General features: G+C 37.7%; 1 protein-coding gene across 14 annotated transcripts in view; it reads right to left on the bottom strand.

Annotated features, from left to right (window-relative positions):
• The window catches only part of LOC105478456 (ligand dependent nuclear receptor corepressor), a 165948-nt gene that overhangs the window by 24880 nt on the left and 121984 nt on the right, over positions 1-19084 (bottom strand). For 3 of the 14 annotated variants that reach the window (XM_011735789.2, XM_024791786.2, XM_011735791.2), the window contains exon 8: positions 7979-17504. The exons of the other annotated variants lie outside the window; for them this stretch is intronic. In XM_011735789.2, coding sequence (XP_011734091.1) covers positions 16535-17504 — 970 coding nt within the window. In that variant the 3' untranslated portion in view covers positions 7979-16534. Of the gene's footprint in view, positions 1-7978; positions 17505-19084 lie in introns of those variants that run through there. 14 annotated transcript variants of the gene reach the window in all.

Raw genomic sequence — 19084 nt, forward strand, 5'->3', positions numbered from 1 at the left:
GTCTTCTCCATGGACTGTGAACCTCCTGTAGGTCAAGGACTTTGTCCTTTTCAACTTGGTAGCCTCAATGCCTAAAGCCTGGGGCTCAGCTCATGGCAGGCATTAAGTCAGTCACAAATGGACTATTCAAATAAATTACTATGTAGTGAAAATAATTCTCCCAAATGCATTTTTCAAGGGAATTGAAAAGGGTAGAGGAAACATTTTTACATATAATCAGAAGGGAAAAGAATAACCTTTCAATAAAAATGAGTTCAAAGAGCCAGGGAAAGAAGGGAATTTTGAAGGGCAGACAATAAGAATGTAGGTTTTGACTAAGCACACAGGCAGTCCAAGTGTGCTCTCTAAGGTACCAGAAAAACTGGGATGAAAAGGAATGGTTTACGTAACGGCTCTAAAATGCCACTAGGTTTTCAACAGCCATTCAGAACAAGAAATGCTTTTTACAAAGTGACCCAGTACACACATTCCAGTTTGTATGTAGATATGTATAATGATATAAGTTTCGATGAAACATTATCTTTACTATAATCCTATGTACTCTGATTCTATTTCTTTTTTAAAATGCTGGCTAGAGCCGCCCATGGTGGCTCACGCCTGTAATCCTAGTACTTTGGGAGGCTGAGGCAGGAGGACTGCCTGAGCTCAGGAGTTAGAGACCAGCCTGGGCAACAGGGCAAAACCCCATCTCTACTCAAAACACAAAAAATGAGCTGGGTGTGGTGGCACATACCTGTGATCCCAGCTATTCGGGAAGCTGAGGCACAAGAATCACTTGAACCTGGGAGGTGGAGGCTGTGGTGAGCTGAGATCATGACACTTCACTCCAGCCTGGGTGACAGAGTGAGACTCTGTCTCCAAAATAAAATAAAATAAAATAAAATAAAATAAAATAAAATAAAAAATAAAATAAAATAAAATAAAATAAAATAAAATAAAATAAAATAAAATAAAATGCTGGTTAGGATCTTACAATCCATTAACAGGCTGTAGCTGGTCAACCCAATTTGAAAAAATACCTGGTAGGTAGAGAAGAAATCCAAGAAGATATATATTTTTTCTTAATCCATGTCTGTCTAGTCAAAATTACACTGCCAGGTCTTCTTGGCAAAAATACCTCAAGTCGATTTATTTTTTACTCTTCTTTATTTTTTGAGACGGTGTCTCACTCTGCAGCCCAAGCTGAAGTGAAGTGGTGTGATCTCGGCTCACTGCAACCTCTGCCTCCTGGGCTCAAGCGATTCTCGTGCCTCAGCCTCCAGAGTAGCTGGGAATACAGGCAAGTGCCACCACACCCGTTTTTGTTTTTTTTTTTTGTATTTTAGTAGAGACAGGATTTCACCGTGTTGCCCAGGGTGATCTTGAACTCCTGAGCTCAGGCGATCCGCCCGCCTCGGCCTCCCAAAGTGCTGGGATTACAGGTGTGACCCCTAGCCTGGAGTCAATTTAATAGTTGTTGAAGGCTGGGCATAGTGGCTCACGCCTGTAATCCCAGCACTTTGGGAGACTGAGGCGGGCAGATCATGAGGTCAGGAGATCGAGACCATCCTGGCTAACATGGTGAAACCCCGTCTCTACTAAAAATACAAAAAAAAAAAAAATTAGCCGGGTGTGGTGGCGGGCACCTGTAGTCCCAGCTTCTCAGGAGGCTGAGGCAGGAGAATGGCATGAACCTGAGAGGTGGAGCTTGCAGTGAGCTGAGATCGCACCACTGCAGCCTGAGTGACAGAGCGAGACTCTGTCTCAAAAAAAAAAAAAAAGAAAAAAAAATTGTTGAAATGAGTACCTCTAAACTATGTCAGCTGTGATCTGATCTGTTGGTTTGAAATCCACAGAACCCCTAACTGATAAAACCACATTAAATAGGCAGAATTGTCCCCAACTTCTTCCACTGGAAAAGTTTTGAAAATTAAACATACACATTCACACTCTCAGCTCTTAGATCATTGTTCAAACTCTACTACCCATGCAAAAAGTCTACAAAGCATGTACAACTTCAACCTTAAAGCATACAAAAAATTTTGTATACAATGGAAATGCACACAGTTAATTCTATGACTTTTAAATTTCTAATCTTAAGCATCTTCTACTTCCAAACGACTTTTATTCCATTTTAGTCTCTGAAAAGAAACAATAACTAATGGTTTGATTACATTACCCTAAAACAGTACCATGAAATGCAGGAAAGCAGCATTCCAGGTTTCAATCACAGTCCCAATATTTTTATGTTCTTGAACAAGATTGGCTGCCCTTTGCTTCAGTCTAATATGAACACAACGACCTTACTCTCAATGTTCTAATCAATACAGTTTCTTGCATAATGTCAATCTGACTTTCTCACTCTTCTATCCCTCACACTAAATTCATGCCCATCATGTGCTGTCAATGCCTTTCATTTATAGAACACTTGCAAAGAGCCTGCCACAGTGCTATTTTACACAACAGAATCTCATTTAAACCTTATAGCAAATCTATGACCCTCTTTCACAGATAAGAAAACTGAAACTCAGGAAGGTTCAATAACTTGTTCAAGATCACGTAGTAAGCAAGTGAAAAGGCTGAAAAAAATTTTTTTTTTTTTTTCGGAGACAGGGTCTCTCACTTTGTCACCCAGTCTGGAGTGCAGTGGTGCCATCAGGGCTGACTATAGCCTCTATCTCTTGGGCCCAAGTGATCCTCCCACCTCACCACCCAAGTAGCTGGGACTATAGGCATGAGCCACCAAGCCAGTTAATTTTTCTATTTTTTGTAGAGACGGGGTCTCACCATGTTGTCCAGGCTGGTCTCAAACTCCTGGGCTCAAGTGATCCTCTCATTTCGGCCTCCCAAAACACTGGGATTACAGGCGTGAGACATGGCATTTAACACTGGGCCCATCAAATCCTCTCTCTCAAACTTGGGGTATTCTCTCCTCTCCTATCCATGCCCTGCCTATTCTTCAAGACTCACTTCCTTTATGAGGGCTTTCTGAAAGTCACCTATTAATGCTGATTTTTAACACTGAAGTTTTATATGCTTTCAATATTTTTATGGCTAATTTCACAAAACAGATTTCATTCTCTTCCTAAAAAGCAGTGTTAAGTTTGCTCAAGAGCCGAACTCAATAGTTAAAATTTAGTAAGTTAAAACTGAATCTAATGGAAAATTATTAGCAGGTACAATCCCTAATTCTAATTGTAGCTTGAGTCAAGAATGCCAAGTGGTACGGAGATAAGTAAGATGGTATGAAATCATGAGTATTATGGGCAACTCATTGTGTGAGGTGGGACAAGTCCCTCAAGGTTCCAAGTTCCATGTTTTTCACCTAAAAAAATGAAAAAGTAGAATGGGATCAACAGTACTTCTTCATCAGTGGGTTAATAAAAACTTCCTGTGGTCACAACATGAATGTACTTAACAATGCTGAGCTGTATACTTGAAAATGATTAAGATGGCAATTTTAATGCTTTCTTTTAACCATAATAAAAAACCCGAAAAACTTCCTGTGGAGCATTTTGAAAATACGGAACATGTCTAAGCCTCATTCCTATAAACTGATTCAGTGGATCTAGTCTAGTGTAGGACACAGGCATCTATAATATTTTTAAAAGGTTGATTCTGCTTAAGACTGATTATATCTGATGATTCCCAAGACCCTTAGTGCTCTAATATTCAAGGTAGACCTACCCTGCACACAACAGAAATAAAAATTATGAATAACGTAACTTAAAGTGACTTTCAAGTTAATATTTGCAAAAGTATCATCATATTCATATACCGTTCACAACAAAACTTAAAATAGACTTTGTTTTAAATAAAAGGCATCGAAACATGACATCCAGATCTTTTTTTCCTTTAGAAAATATTTCAATGGAAAGGTGAGACCTGGGTTTACAAGACCTTATTCAATGAAGTTTCTACTGTATTTCCCAATGTTCGTACAGATACGATTTGCATATTTGTCTCACATTAAATAGAAAATAACATTTTCTATCATTTTAAATATTTCAACTCAGAGTTGAAATAAGGTCTAAAAACCATTCAGTCTGTAACACCTTCACTTTACAGAAGGAAAAACAAGTGATCTTTCTAGTGTACCAAGTTGAAAGATAACTTTAAAATAATAATCCAGGCAAAGTGTGTTGGCTCACGCTTGTAATCCCAGCACTTTGGGAGACCAAGGTGGGCAGATCGCTTGAAGCCAGGAGTTCCAAAACAGGCAGGCCAACCATGGTGAAACTCCGATGCTAATGAAAATACAAAATTAGCTGGGCACGTTGGCACACACCTATAACCCCACCTACTCGAGTGGCTGAGGCATGAGAATCGCTTGTGAACCTGGGAGGTGGAGGTTACGGTGAGCTGAGATCGCACTGCTGCATTCCAGCCTAGGAGACACAGGCAGACTCTATTTCAAAAAGTATCAAACCATTACCACTCCATACTGCTGATAAACAACAAACATTAAAAAATGACTAGTCGGCTGGGCGCGGTGGCTCACACCTGTAATCCCAGCACTTTGGGAGGCCGAGAAGGGAGGATCACGAGGTCAGGAGATCAAGACCATTCTGGTTAACACGGTGAAACCCCATCACTACTAAAAATACAAAAAAATTAGCTGGGCATGGTGGCAGGCACCTGTAGTCCCAGCTACTCGGGAGGCTGAGGCAGGAGAATGGCATGAACTTGGGAGGTGGAGGTTGCAGTGAGCCGAGAGAGCGCCAGAGTGAGACTCCATCTCAAAAAAATAAAAATAAAAATAAAAATAAATAAATAAATAAATAAAAACGACTAGTCAAGAAACAGTAGTATTCTTACATGCCTATAAAACCTCTACAGTCGACCAGGCATGATGGCTCATGCCTATAATCCTAGCACTTAGGGAAGCCAAAGTGGGAGAATCACTTGTGCTCAGGAGTTCGAGACCAGCCAGGGCAACATACTGAAACCCTGTCTCCACCAAAAAATTGTAAAAATTAGCCAGGCATGGCAGCACGTGCCTGCAGTCCCAGCTACTCAGGAGGCTGAAGTGGGAGGATCATGTAAGCCCAGCAGGTTGAGGCTGCAGTGAGCCGTGATCACACCACTGCACTCCAACCTGGGTAGTAAGAATGAGATCCTGTCAAACAAAGGAAGTTCAGTGATTTTTAAGAATCTGATAAATAAAATTCTGTGCTAAAATGCTTACCTTTTAGAAGCAAATAAAGTGAACACAATGTAACAAGAGCTCTTATCTACTATATTACTTTTTTTTTTTTTTTTTTTTGAGACGGAGTCTCGCTCTGTCGCCCAGGCTGGAGTGCAGTGGCCAGATCTCAGCTTACTGCAAGCTCCGCCTCCCGGGTTCCCACCATTCTCCTGCCTCAGCCTCCCGAGTAGCTGGGACCACAGGCGCCGCCACCTCGCCCGGCTAATTTTTTGTGTTTTTAGTAGAGACGGGGTTTCGCCGTGTTAGCCAGGATGGTCTCGATCTCCTGACCTTGTGATCCGCCCGTCTCGGCCTCCCAAAGTGCTGGGATTACAGGCTTGAGCCACCGCGCCCGGCCTCTACTATATTACTTAACACTTTCTATTTAAAAAAGGATTATTCACTCATTTCAGCTACAAAACCTAATACCACATGACCTGAGCATATGCTGTTATATTTGAATACAGTGTTTGGTGAGAGTCCTTAGGGGGAAAAAATTCAAAACTCCAGGATATGGCAAAAAAAAAAGTTTCCGTTTTCTGCTTTTCACTTCCCTTATGCAATCTCCCTAATTTCCACACCTGTTAAGATATAGGGCCCCCTGAATTAATTTCCAAAATAGCAGCAGAATCAGAGAAAATTCCAGTTTAAAAGAAAAAGTCCTTTCTTTAAATAGGGCCTTTATAACTGAAAAGCTGAATATCAATTTGAAGATAGGATCACTAAAATAAAGCAAATTCATTTACGAGATGCTAAACTGTAATCTTACTACTGATCTGGCCGCCAGTTTATAATGAATAATGGCAGGAAATGACAATAAATAAGCAAGCTATGGCTTTGGAACTTACAGTGAAATAATTAGCTTTCTAAAAAAAATTTGATTAAGTATGTGGCATAATTAAGGGGAATAAAGCCAACAGAACAAGTCTGTAGTACTAATATAAACTGCTATTTTATAAACATCAGACCAAAGGCAGAAAACAGCTAGATAGCCAGTCTGTGTGTGACAAAAACTATTAAAAGATAAACTAGACCAATTAACAACAATAGCATCATCTTTAAATATAAAACACCATTAGAGACCAGGCGCGGTGCCTCACACCTGTAATCCCAGCACTTTGGGAGGCTGAGGCCGGTGGGTCATCTGAGGTCAGAAGTTCAAGACCAGCCTGACTAATATGGTGAAACCCCGTCTCTACTAACAATACAAAAAAAATTAGCCGGGCGTGGTGGCATGCGCCTGTAGTCCCAGCTACTCGGGAGGCTGAGACAGAAGAATTGCTTAAACCCAGGAGATGGAAGTTACAGTGAGCCCAGATCGCACCACTGCACTCCAGCATGGGTGACAGAGCGAGACTCCATCTCGGGTGACAGAGCGAGACTCCATCTCAAAAAACAAAACCAAAACCACCATTAGAAATTATCAACAATGGCCGGGCGCAGTGGCTTAAGCCTGTAATCCCAGCACTTTGGGAGGCCGAGAAGGGCGGATCACGAGGTCAGGAGATCAAGACCATTCTGGTTAACACGGTGAAACCCCATCTCTACTAAAAAAAAATACAAAAAACTAGCAGGGCGAGGTGGCGTGCACTTGTAGTCCCAGCTACTCGGGAGGCTGAGGCAGGAGAATGGCGTAAACCCGGGAGGCGGAGCTTGCAGTGAGTTGATATCCGGCCACTGCACTCCAGCCTAGGCCACAGAGCGATACTCCATCTCAAAAAAAAAAAAAAAAAAAAAAAAAAAAAAAAAATCATCAAAAATCACTTCAAACTGCCTACAGGTAATTATATTATGAGCCTGAAAAAGTAGTTTTCTGAAATACATTTCTCTTATTTCTAATCATAATGTACTAGAATTCAGCTCTCCTAACTTTAGAAAAGGCACCACTTTATAATGCAAAGCTTCTTTATAATTTCTAAAAACAATTTAAGGCCGGGCGCGGTGGCTCACATCTGTAATCCCAGCACTTTGGGAGGCCGAGGCAGGTGGATCACGAGGTCATGAGATCCAGACCATCCTGGCTAAGTGGTGAAACCCCATCTCTACTAAAAATATTGGAAAATTAGCTGGGCATGGTGGCGGGCGCCTGTAGTCCCAGCTACTCGGGAGGCTGAGGCAGGAGAATCATGTGAATCCGGGAAGTGGGGCTTGCAGTGAGCTGCGATTGGGCCACTGCATTCCAGCCTGGGTGACAGAGTGAGACTCTGTTTCAAAAAAAAATTTAAATGTTGACCAACATATACCTGTTCTTTATGTGTTCTGGTAAAAGGAATTATCAGCATCCTGCCAAGAATGAGAACTACCATATAACCTTAATTGACTGACAATGTTGCTTTCATATGTATGCCTCAAGAAAACAGCAAACAAAAAAGTCACTATTATTTTCTGATAAGGAATCCTGGCATTAAGTTTTATACTCTTAAGAAAATTATACAAAACTCACTCAAGACAGAAGGTATTATGAAAACATCACTGTATCTTGTTTAGTTGAATACATTTTTTAAAATGAATAATCCAATTATTCATTTGGATTCATTACCTCAAAGAAAACTGAGGTAATCTGAGTGCCGAGGTATCAAATGAGTAAAGACACTGTTACAAGGCAGTATTGCACCTGAATTATGAAAGCAGAATCTCACAGCAGCAACTTTAACTAAGAAATTTCATCTAGAAAGAATTTATCACAAAAAATCACTAACTTTGATTACCATGTGTATTTAGAGTTGGAGTACAATCCAACTCTTACCCATTTTGTGAATTTTTCAAAAAGCACTAAAATCTTAGGAAGTAGAAACCAAGCTTTAGAAACAGTTTTTCACAACAAAATTTATTAGAAGAATAGTGGTTTTGCAAAGTCTAGCATCCAGTGAGAACTACCATACACAACATTACAGCTGGGAATGTTTCTCCAAAATGTCATGGTCAAATTATACAATGGAACCATTAAATCTTACACATGCACGAAAGAACTAGCGCTTTTGACGTACAATGCAAAAAAAAAAAAAAAAAAAAAAAAAAGAGGGGGGACCACATGGATTAAAATTTTAAGTACTCATCACATACATTAAGACACAGTTTTAGTCCAGTCAAAAATCAGAACTGCATTAAAAAATTTAATGTAGTGCAATCAAACCAAAAAAATTTGTGATCATAAGTGCTCTACTACATAAACATTGATCATAGCGAGGAACAAAAAGTTCAAATCACACAGTACAAAAAAAATCTGTAAATAAATATAAACTACAGTACAAGAGAAATATTAAATTATACAATTCCATCAAACTGTAAACAGTATATTGAAATGAGGTCCATAAGAGTAAAGGGGGTTCCTGTTTAGTTGTATGACACTTGAACTTCTAGAAATCTGAAAGATGCCATTTTCCATATCTCCAAAGACTATGGGTTTTATATGTGGAGAGAATTTATTTTAGATGTAAGATATCAAATATTAAAGCAGAGGAAGAATCTATTTTGTTAACCACAGATAGTACTGCAGAAAACAAAAGTGATTTTAAGAGACAAGTCTTAACGTTAAAGATGCAAAGGACTAAAACACTGGAATTAGAACTTCGCATCAGAAAAAACTTGTCACTTAGAACTTCAAGGCTACAAAATACACTGACAAAACTGTCTGCTGATATGCAGACCTAGACCTCTGCTAATTTTTTTTTGACATTTTACATACTCATGTTACAACACCAACTTTGGCAGAATCACTACTGATAAACTCAAAGCACTCCTGGCCCAATGGTTCCATCACAGTGGCCAGTGCACAAAATTCTCTAAAGACATTGCATAAACTAGAATGTAGAGGTCAGACACCCAAGGACCAGTGCTTGAATTTAGTAGTAGTTATCGTGAAGAAGCAAGAGCCACATCAAGAAGGAACTGCATCTGTTAACAGCTTACAGAGCAGTTAGGAATGTCTTTTGTTTTAGTTGTGCTGGCTATTAGTGGCATTTAAAAATATATAGTTTAACTGTGTGTGTGTGTGTGTGTGTGTGTGTGTATGTGTGTGTGTGTGTAGTGTGCTGGCTATACATTTATGTACTTAAAAAAAAAATACACTGTTAACAGGAACCCCCATATTATCTGCTCAGTAGTAATAACTGAATATATAGAATGCCACTATAAGAGTGTGAGGCACCATGTGCTGGAGAGTTATATGCAGCTTTAAAATCTGTTTGGCTGAGTTATACCTGGATACCTGAACTGAGTTTTTAAAGTTGACATTCATCAGATGTGCTACCAGCACGTTGAAATAAAAGCAAAACAGAAAAATACAAGTCACTGTTAGGTTTAAGAATAGCATCAAAGTACCTGAATTGAGTGAGAAGAGTGTGTAAACTGTCCCTGAGGGTTTTTAAACAGTGTGTACAAGCTGGATTCCTAAGAACATTAGTTTTATTAAACAGTATGGACTGATAAAATAGCAATGTCTGACAGCTTTAAGTGGAGGTTATAAAGAATTATATGCAAACACTCCAAATGTATAGTTTATACATTTTTTTTCAAAGCAGCAATAAGCTGCTGTAAAGTATACATCCCATCAGAACAAGCAACATGTGGGAATCAGATAAAGGTTTCTATCTTAGTCTGGTTTTCTGACAGCACGGCATATCAATATCCAATGACTATTATCATTCCTAGATCAGAATGTAACTAATTTCGACTAGCAATATAGGATTAGACTTTTAATCAAACACTTTGCTATTACATACTAAAATTCCTTAAACTTACTAATGCTGGTAATACTAACCTAGTTAATCATCCCCCCCTCGTTTTAGAAATATACCCTTCCACAACTTAAAAACATTAAGATCCATTTTCAGTCCTCTGGTGTAAAAAGCATGTCAGTGAATTAATATTAAAAATTTACAAAGTAAAAAGGCTTGAATTTCAGCCAAAGATTCTAAATACTGCTCATTCCCTGAAGACTTAAAGGGGGAGAGAATCCCTACCCATTTTCCTAGTGATTTATTTTTCTAAAATGGTCTGAAACAAATTTTTATTTTGGGGAATCTTCCCCCTCACCTTCTCTCAAATTCCAAATTCTTAAGCTTGAAATGCTTAATAAGAGAAAATGAGGCAATCACTTGGAATTGCTAGAAAGGTACAAAATGTTATTGTCTTTTTTTAAAATAAGATTTATATAAATGTGATCTGACCCCATATTATGTAGTATGTTTTATATTTCTAAATAATCATCCTAAAACTTACAGTACCTAAGACTCTGAAGATAAATTAAGACTTTAGTGTTGTAACAGAAAAAGTGCTGAATTATCCCTTTTCTAGTACTTTAAACATTTTGGACAAGTGCTTTCCTAGTGACAGTGAAGTTTACTATATAACCTTCCACCACCAAGCAGGAAAAATAAAAAAAGCCACCTGGATGAAAAAAAAGACTTTTAGGAGTGTAGCACCGGGCATACCAAATAATAGAAGTTGTTTCGCTCATTCTGAGGGGGTAAAAATATTGTAGATTGAAACTCTATTTGGCTACTGACTGTTAAAAATCCCTGCTCTACTGTGTCAGTGTCCTGTGTCCAACTACCCCCAGCCCCCCACCCCTAATCCCCTTACACACTATCCACTGAGAATCTAATCTCTAAAGAGATTATTTTAAAATTTCTGTTGTCAGGACATACCTGAGAAAGGGTGCAATTATGCAGAACAAGGAACCCAAGACTGCACTAATACTGGTTACAGGTTCATAAATTCTTTCCCAAGACAAATCTAAAAAGTTTAAGAGGTATGGATCTTCAAATATGTCTTACTGCTTTAGATTTTTTTGGTATGTGTGTAGGGTCATTTCCAGTGTTGATCATCTTGAGCATGTTCAATGACAGTTCAAGATGGGGTAAAAAGTTCATTTCCACATTCAAATAATAGAGATTAAATATTATAATAATATTTGCTACATCCAATAAATCTATGATTAACTAAAAGTGCTTGCTTTTTAGCTTTTCTTGATACAGCTCTAAATGAACTGGAAACCGTAAAATTACCCCCCAAACAGCTGCAGAATTAGCTCATGCTCTATTGTCAAATCAACATTAATTAGCCTCGATTCTCATTTTTAAACAATCTACAAGATTTTTCTATCAAATCAAGATGGCCTAACTTCACCACATTATCTTGTGACTCACTTTTAGTATTACAGGGCAGAATTTTTAGCCTCTTCTCAGAAGTCTACATGCTTTTTCCATCCTACTCCACCCTCCCCACCCCAATCTCCTTCCGAACACTTAGGGCTTATAGCTACAGTGTTGTGTTACAGGGCTAACGTCTGCTTCTTTAAAAGGTGACTGCTAGATTATTCAGGAATGAGGATACGCAAATAATGTCCTCTATTTTTCTTTCCATCACCATGTTCACAAATGCTATTCAAGTCTCCAGTACAGAATTAAACCAAAATAAACTAAGAAGAAAGAGCCTGGAGTTCTGTCTTCTTTGTACCACAATTATACGTTTTTCCTTTGCAGATTTTGAAAGCAATTAATTTTCTTTAAAAAATTCCTAGATAGCTTAATAGTCTCCTAAATGGGCTGTTCTGCTGAAGCCATCAAGTTTTTAGTAATACTAGCCTGACCAAAGCATTAATGAAGACCAAATTCTAATTAAAGGTAACAAGGAAAACAATCTTTGATATCTTCAAGGCCAAAATTTAGCGTATAACTTTCAATATCTCCTATAAAACATAAAGTGGAGCACAATTCTGTCTATTGCCATATTCTATCACCAATGACAGCAACCTGAATACACAGAAAAGACTGGTTAATATGAAAACAACCTCAATTTAATGAAAGAATTATAAAAGCAAAAATACATGGTCTCAAAAGGAAATCTACAAAGATAAAAGCTGTTAAAGAAAATGATGCCAATCTGTCATATAACTGCTATAACTACTCAAAATATTTTCAGCTTCTGACACCGAGCTGACTCAATTTGTTTTATGAAAAGAAATGAATCCATGCTTCACTATTATGGGTCAATGAGATGTAAGATAATCACAAAGGCTTAGAACCAGGCCTGGCACTGTGTGCTTACTTGGGGGTAGAGGGAGAACAGATAGCTCACTAGCAGCTCAAAGGTTGCTATGTACTGCCTAATGACAGAAGGTAGTTATGATATTGGTGTTAACAGGTAGTTGTTTTTAGTCTAATTTAGAGTTCTCTCCGAAACTTGGGAACTAAACTTCTCATTGTGCCTTTTATAGTTTTTACCATCTGATCCCACATAGCTCATACTATAGCTAAGATAAATGTTGGGGAAAAGAAATGCCAATTGGTTGAGGTAATGGTTTATATAAGATAACCAGAGTTCTAAAAGCACTTCAATATCGTAAAGTAAAAGTGTACCAAATAAAGCTAATACACACTTCACACTTGTTGAGCTTGCTCACCAGAACTGAACAGTAATTAACTTCACATAAGGACCCCTATTATCACACAAAGCCTTACTCATATTCATGATCTGCTGCAGCAAAGGTTTATCAAGCAACATCTAAACTTCAGAACAACAAACTTAATATTAAAAAGTATTATACACAAATATAAATTATTTTTCCTGAAAGAGTGACCTTGTCCTTCATGGTATTTGGGGAACAGAAAAAAAGTGTATAGCTCATCACAAACATAATTCAGAGTCACTTATAAGCCCACTGACCAAAGTAATATACTACATTACTGTCAAGCTGGATGACCACGCTGTCTCAGAAATGAGAAAGCTAAAAATAAAAATACCAACTAGATATCCTTGCACAGAATTAGTGTTTTTGATTTTATAGTGCCATAGTGTATCTACCCTATAATATCAAGGTTCTCTGAAAATGCAAAAAATTATTTTAAATACATTATTTCCTATCAATAGTTCCAAGAGTGTTATATATTAATAATTTAAGTAATGTTATCTGCCTACTGGAAAATGTGAGGAAAAATAGCTTTCATGACAAAGACAGTTGTGAACTACACTTTCCCATACCATAAAAATGGTCAACTGTTGTTTGGGCCATGCAAAACTCTGATTAGCAGAAATTAAGCGTGCTAATAGAACAATCTCTATTACACATTTGTGAGGACATCCCCAAACCAGAATATCTACACTGAAAGTGCCAATACATAATAGTGGCGAATCAAGATATAAATCAAATATTAAGGAATCACTGCGGCACCAAGACTGCCAGTCAGCCGTGTGATGAGCCACCTCCGAGAAATACATGGTATAATGGAACTCTGAACACAAAATTTAACATTAAAAGTGCACCTGAATATCACAAACTAACTTTACAAAACCTATAATAAGGTAAAATATATATCTTTCGAAATATTCCAGCAGCTTTTTGTTTTTTTTTTTTTTTAAGTTTTTCTTTTTTGAGAGGCTCATGAAATTTAAAAGGGACCACTAGCTAATTTCAACCATGCTTCACAAAACAATAATGGCTATTTTATATTGCAGTTACCAATGTAATGCAATTAGTGCTTTAAAATAATCTACACTCAAAAAAAGAGAGAGAAAGAGAGAGACCTTTGGAGGAAATATGCTTATTCAAAAGCTTCTTGGAAAAGAAAATTTACCTGAATATCAAGTCATGACTGATCTCAAGTGTAATGTTTAAAAGCTTCACAGACATGAATATTACAATCTTCAGGTCTCAGGACTTTTAATCTGAGAAAGTTTAGAGTTTGGTTTGTTTTTTAAATTCACTTTCTAACCAAAACAAATAATAGAAGTACTCAAATTTTCACTATTTACAACTCTCAGCCTACAATCTGAAATGACACAATACAAGTTCTCTTATTTAAACTGCAGCATTAAAGGGTAGGCACACCATTCTTCTGCTGCTCGATTGTCATCCACTGAAACACACATAGAAAATATTTATGTTAGTAAAATGATCACTCCATGTACACTACAATGACAAAATTTACATAACTCAACTCATACATCACTTATATAGACTACCACATAGGATTAAACCTCTCTGAACAGTAAACTCTACAAAAGTTGAACTTTTAGGGCCAGATTTTTAATGGGCCTTTAGTGATGTCTTTCTGAGAGGGGATAAAAGCAAGCACAAATTAATTTTCTCAAAGAACCTTTTTGCAGCAATCCTGGGCTACTGAATATCCCAAACATTACACAAAAAGGTACTATGGCTGCAATTAATTGTGTGCTGACAAATTCTTAAGTGTGTAACAAAGGAGGCATTCCTTCATAAGCTTAGTCCTTTGCTTTCAGCAAACTTTCTAAGATTTCCTTCAATTGCAGATGAAAACCACATTTCAAAAGGAATTTTTATTGCAACTTCCAGCTAGGTGACAAAATATTGTAGAATCATAAAATGCTACTGAACCCAAACTGTTTTTTCTGTTAAGAAGTCTAGAAATCTAAGGGGAAACAGGCTCAGTTATCCACTGATTAAACTGCTACACAAAATAACCAAATCAAGAGGAACCCACACCCAAGCTATGTCAAGAATGAGCAGTGCATGTATTTTAATAAGAGCAATGGTGTGCCTAACCTTTGAACACACAAAGGTGTGTTGAGGGAAAACTTAACCTAATTTAATTAGTTGCTCCAAAGTTTCCAGGCAAGAATTTATGCCTTGGAAATATCTGGACCTCCCCTCAAACTGTTAGTATCCATCTGAAATCAACATCTAACCAACGCTCCAAGTTTAATTTTATTTTAAATACTGAAACTCCAATGTTTGTTTTTGGTTAAGCATTTAGAAGGGCCTGACCACCTTTCTCAGCAGATTAGAATATACAGTATATGTGGTGTGGATTTTGTTTTGCACAAATAGTAATCTGATCACAATGAAAAATTAAATTCCAGGGGCTTTGCTTATTCTTGCAAAAACCGCAGAAAATAAACTTTCCTTACTTTCATTTTAAAAGCCCATCTCAAAAAAAGCTTAGATATTCTTCAAGGAGTGCTTATACAAACATGATCTCAAAGGTCCTGAACTGTGTGCTAAACAACCACGAATATCAGCTAATTATCAGAAAAAGTCAAGAAGGGGGTATTATGTAGGATGCCAAAAAAAGAGAAAACAATTCTAACCAACAAAATTAAAAAAACAAAACAAAACAAAACAAAACAAAACAAAAACCTCTCCCACCCTTCTACTAGTATTTGGATCAGTTAAAAAAGGAATTCCAATGAGTTTGACTTCTGATTGAATTATTGTTAGAACTGATATGCATCCTAAATCTTATCAGGTTACCTTGGGGTTGTTTTTTTTCTCTCACTACAAACATGGATCCTTCATTAACATGGATACTGGGCAGACTACTGAGGCTGTAAAATCTAAGTATCACTTTTGCAATATCATAATTAGTTACACACATTTCTTTCCCTATTTCTCCCATCCCCAATAAACAGATCTTGAATATCTTAATTCAGTTGCTTCAACGATACTCAGTCAGTTAGCACATCAATTCTGTAAAAGGACTGAAGATTACAAAGAAACCTAGTTTGCTAAAATGAGGCATCCTCCATTGTTTTATGTAATGTACCCTGACTGCTCCTGAGTAAATACGGAGCTCGTCCTCCATGAGATAAGGCTATATCCTCACTTGTTGGTGAGACCAAATTCTACCCTTAGAAAATCTCAAATGAAATTACAGCAAAGGTAGTGTTCAAAGTAATTAACTGAAGCATTTCTGAAGGTAGTGTGTGCACATTTTCCACCGCCTTCCCCTCTGGGTGAGCACTAATAGCTTGCTAATTTGTTAAGTAAATTTAATAGTGAGAAGAAAATTATAAAATGTAACTATAAATGACCCAATAATTATGTCAGTGAATAACCAAATTTCTCAAACTCAAAGGTTCATTGTTCTTCTTAGTTTTTTCTTTAGTTTAATCCTTCAATTAGTTGAATCGTAGATGAAAAATGTGAGTAATTTTGTATTATAAGATGGCTTTCCAATTTGCAGTGATAAAGCTCCCAGTATGACAGACGTAGTTTCTAAAAGGGGGCTTTTTTTCCTCTTCTTTTTTAAAAAGTAAAAACAAATATAACTTAAGAAAAAACAAAAAACCAAAACAAAACAAAAAAGCATGCAGGCTCTACAGGCAAGGAGTCCACTTCCATGTATCTGTTCTCTGTGAGGTAACTCAATTCTCTTTTGTAGAGAAACATGCAAAAGGCCAAACATATTCCGAGCCATACTGCACATGAAAAATTTAAAATATGCAACATTCAGAATGCACATTTCATCTCTGTACACACAAGTCAATGCAAAATCTGCAAAGAAACAAGTGTCACAGTAAATGAAATTACGTGCAAGCAATGATAGCTGAACAATGATGCAGTAGTGCTCACCCAGTTTGTACAGTAATTGGCACTCTACAGTATTCCTACTCGTTTTTTGATTCATTTGCACTTTGTGCTGCCTCTCCCTGGGGATCTAATTCAATTTTTACAGAAACATCTGGCCCCTCCGACCTCATTAATTTCATCTTTTTCTTTGGAGGGTTTTTCAAAGTGCCCAGCCTCTCCTTTACTTTGTACTCCAGTGTACTGTGGGGAATCCCATAAATACTCTGAGCTTTGGAAACACTCATTTTTCCACTCATAACCACTGAGATTGCTTCCTCCAGTATCTCACTGTTGTACTGTCTGTAACGCCCTCTTTTCTTCCGAGGCTGCTTGGAGCCAGGGTCTCCTTCTTGATCCGATGTGGGATATGGCTGTCCAGAGGTAGACTGCTCAGCATCTGAGCCCCAAGAATCGGGTCCAGCATCTAACATGCTTTTTCTATTTTGTTTTGGAAGAATAGCCCTTAATTTTTTACTAAGCGCGCTCTCCGTTTGTGAACCCATTACCAAAGAGCTATAGCTGTACTGATCACCAGTGCGAGACTCCCAAGAAAGATCCATTCCTCGAACTTGTGGTATCTTTAAATCTACAGGAGATGAATGGCTCACATCCTTTTTTCCATCTTGTTTTGCTTGAAGTGCCATTTTTGGAAAAGCAGAGTTTTCTGCAAGAAAAGGAAGGTCACTGATGTTGCTGAGTGCACCATTTCCCCTGAACTTCATACGGCTGAGGTTGAACTCGTAATGTGGTTTTGCCCAAGAGGCTTCCCTGGATAATATTAAGTGTTGTCCATGATTCTGTAATCCAGATGGCCCAAGGCTGGCAGCTGTGGACAATTGGTTTCTGCTCAGTAGTTCTTCACTAATCTGCAGGGATCGAGCCAGTGGAACTTTGAGTGATGTGGAGTGTCCAAAACCTTCCCTGGTTCCATCCTGTAAGCTTCTTGGAGGTACCCCATCACCACTCCGAAGTCCGTCTGGGCGGTACTGGCTGGGTCTCCCAGGTCGCCTAATTGGATGGAAGGAAACTGATGTGAGCAGGACTTGCACAGGTAGGGAGGGATGGGTGAGGGGACCACTCCTTTATTAGAAGGCCTTGCTTGGGTAACATCACTTTGTGTTATTTATTTATTTTTCTCTAAAATTAAAAAAAAAATGGTCTCGGCAGTTAGTTTTAAAACTTGTTCACAAAAAAGGAAAAAGGAAAAAGAAAAAAAATCAGGAGCTTTTTGGGCAAAGAAAAATTAAACCTGTCAGCTGGTCTCTCTGGTTGGGTTCACAAATTTTCGGAGAAAAAGTTTCGCGCAACTGTCTGAAAATAGCATCTTAATTATTAATTACAAAGTAATCATCACTCTCCATAGATCTACACAGAATTGTGTTGCCAATGTGACGTTACCACTAAACAAGTACAGTAATAAAAGAGTAAGCCAAATTAGTTATTTTAATTCAATATATTCAACATTCATGACAACTAGTTTTAAAACTGAAACCATATACATTACTGGAACCCATAGATAATTGCTCATTTATCCCACAAACAAGTTGATATTCATCATGAAAAATCAAACAATTCCAAATAATATTGCTTATTTTGCTTGGGGGGGAAAATATGTATATATGGCTAACAGCCCCAAAGGAGAAAAAAAAAAAACTCCCCAACAAACCAAACCAAAAGACCCACTGCATTATAACTTACCACATGTCTTCATTTTAAAACACTACTAGTTGCAGATACATGAGTATCATGATTTTCCATTTGAAATAATCCAAGCTTAAAATAAATTACTCTTTATTTACCCCTTAAGTTCTACTCAAGGCAATTACTGTCAGAGGGATATAAACAAGTTTTTAGCAGTTTTCTCTGGCTTAAAAAAAAAACTCCCTTCTTGAAATACCAACACCTATTTTGAAATTTCAAATGGACGGCTTTCAAATAATGTTTAAAAAGTCAATTATTTAGACAAAGTTAATTCATAAGGTTTTGACTTTCACAATAGGGAAAGATTATCAATATTAAGACTGACATGTGGCAAAACATGCCCAAGGGGGTGATTACATTAACTAGGCGTAAAACAGGGCTTCTCAGAAACGATAAACCAGTTATGTTCTACAAAACTGTATGGGGACTACTATCATCAGTAACACAGTTAGGATAACACTGAATATTCAACTAAAAGATGGGCAATCCTATTGGTGCATTTTTCTTCCATAAAACCAGTAGAAAACACTTTCCATTCAGAGGGACAAAAACAGCAACTTCAGCCATATAATACATGAACCTGGTAGCCAAGTTTACAGTGAATCTTAAGCAAAGGATGTGTTTATGCAAACTGCACATGGACTTTTACATGTGTCCTTAAATTACACAACTCGAGGTTTTTTTTTTTTTTGGCGACAGGGTCTCGCTCTGTCAGCCAGGTTTGAGTGCAGTGCTGTGATCATGGCTCACTGCAGCTGTGACCTTCTGGGCTCAAGCAATCCTCCCAACTCAGCCTCCTGAGTAGCTGGGACTACAGGTGCACACCACCACGCCTGGCCAATTTTTCCATTTTTAGTAGAGACGGGGTTTTGCCATATTGCCCAGGC

The sequence above is a fragment of the Macaca nemestrina genome, chromosome 9 (assembly GCF_043159975.1).
Source record: "Macaca nemestrina isolate mMacNem1 chromosome 9, mMacNem.hap1, whole genome shotgun sequence".
Taxonomy (NCBI): Eukaryota; Metazoa; Chordata; class Mammalia; order Primates; family Cercopithecidae; genus Macaca; species Macaca nemestrina.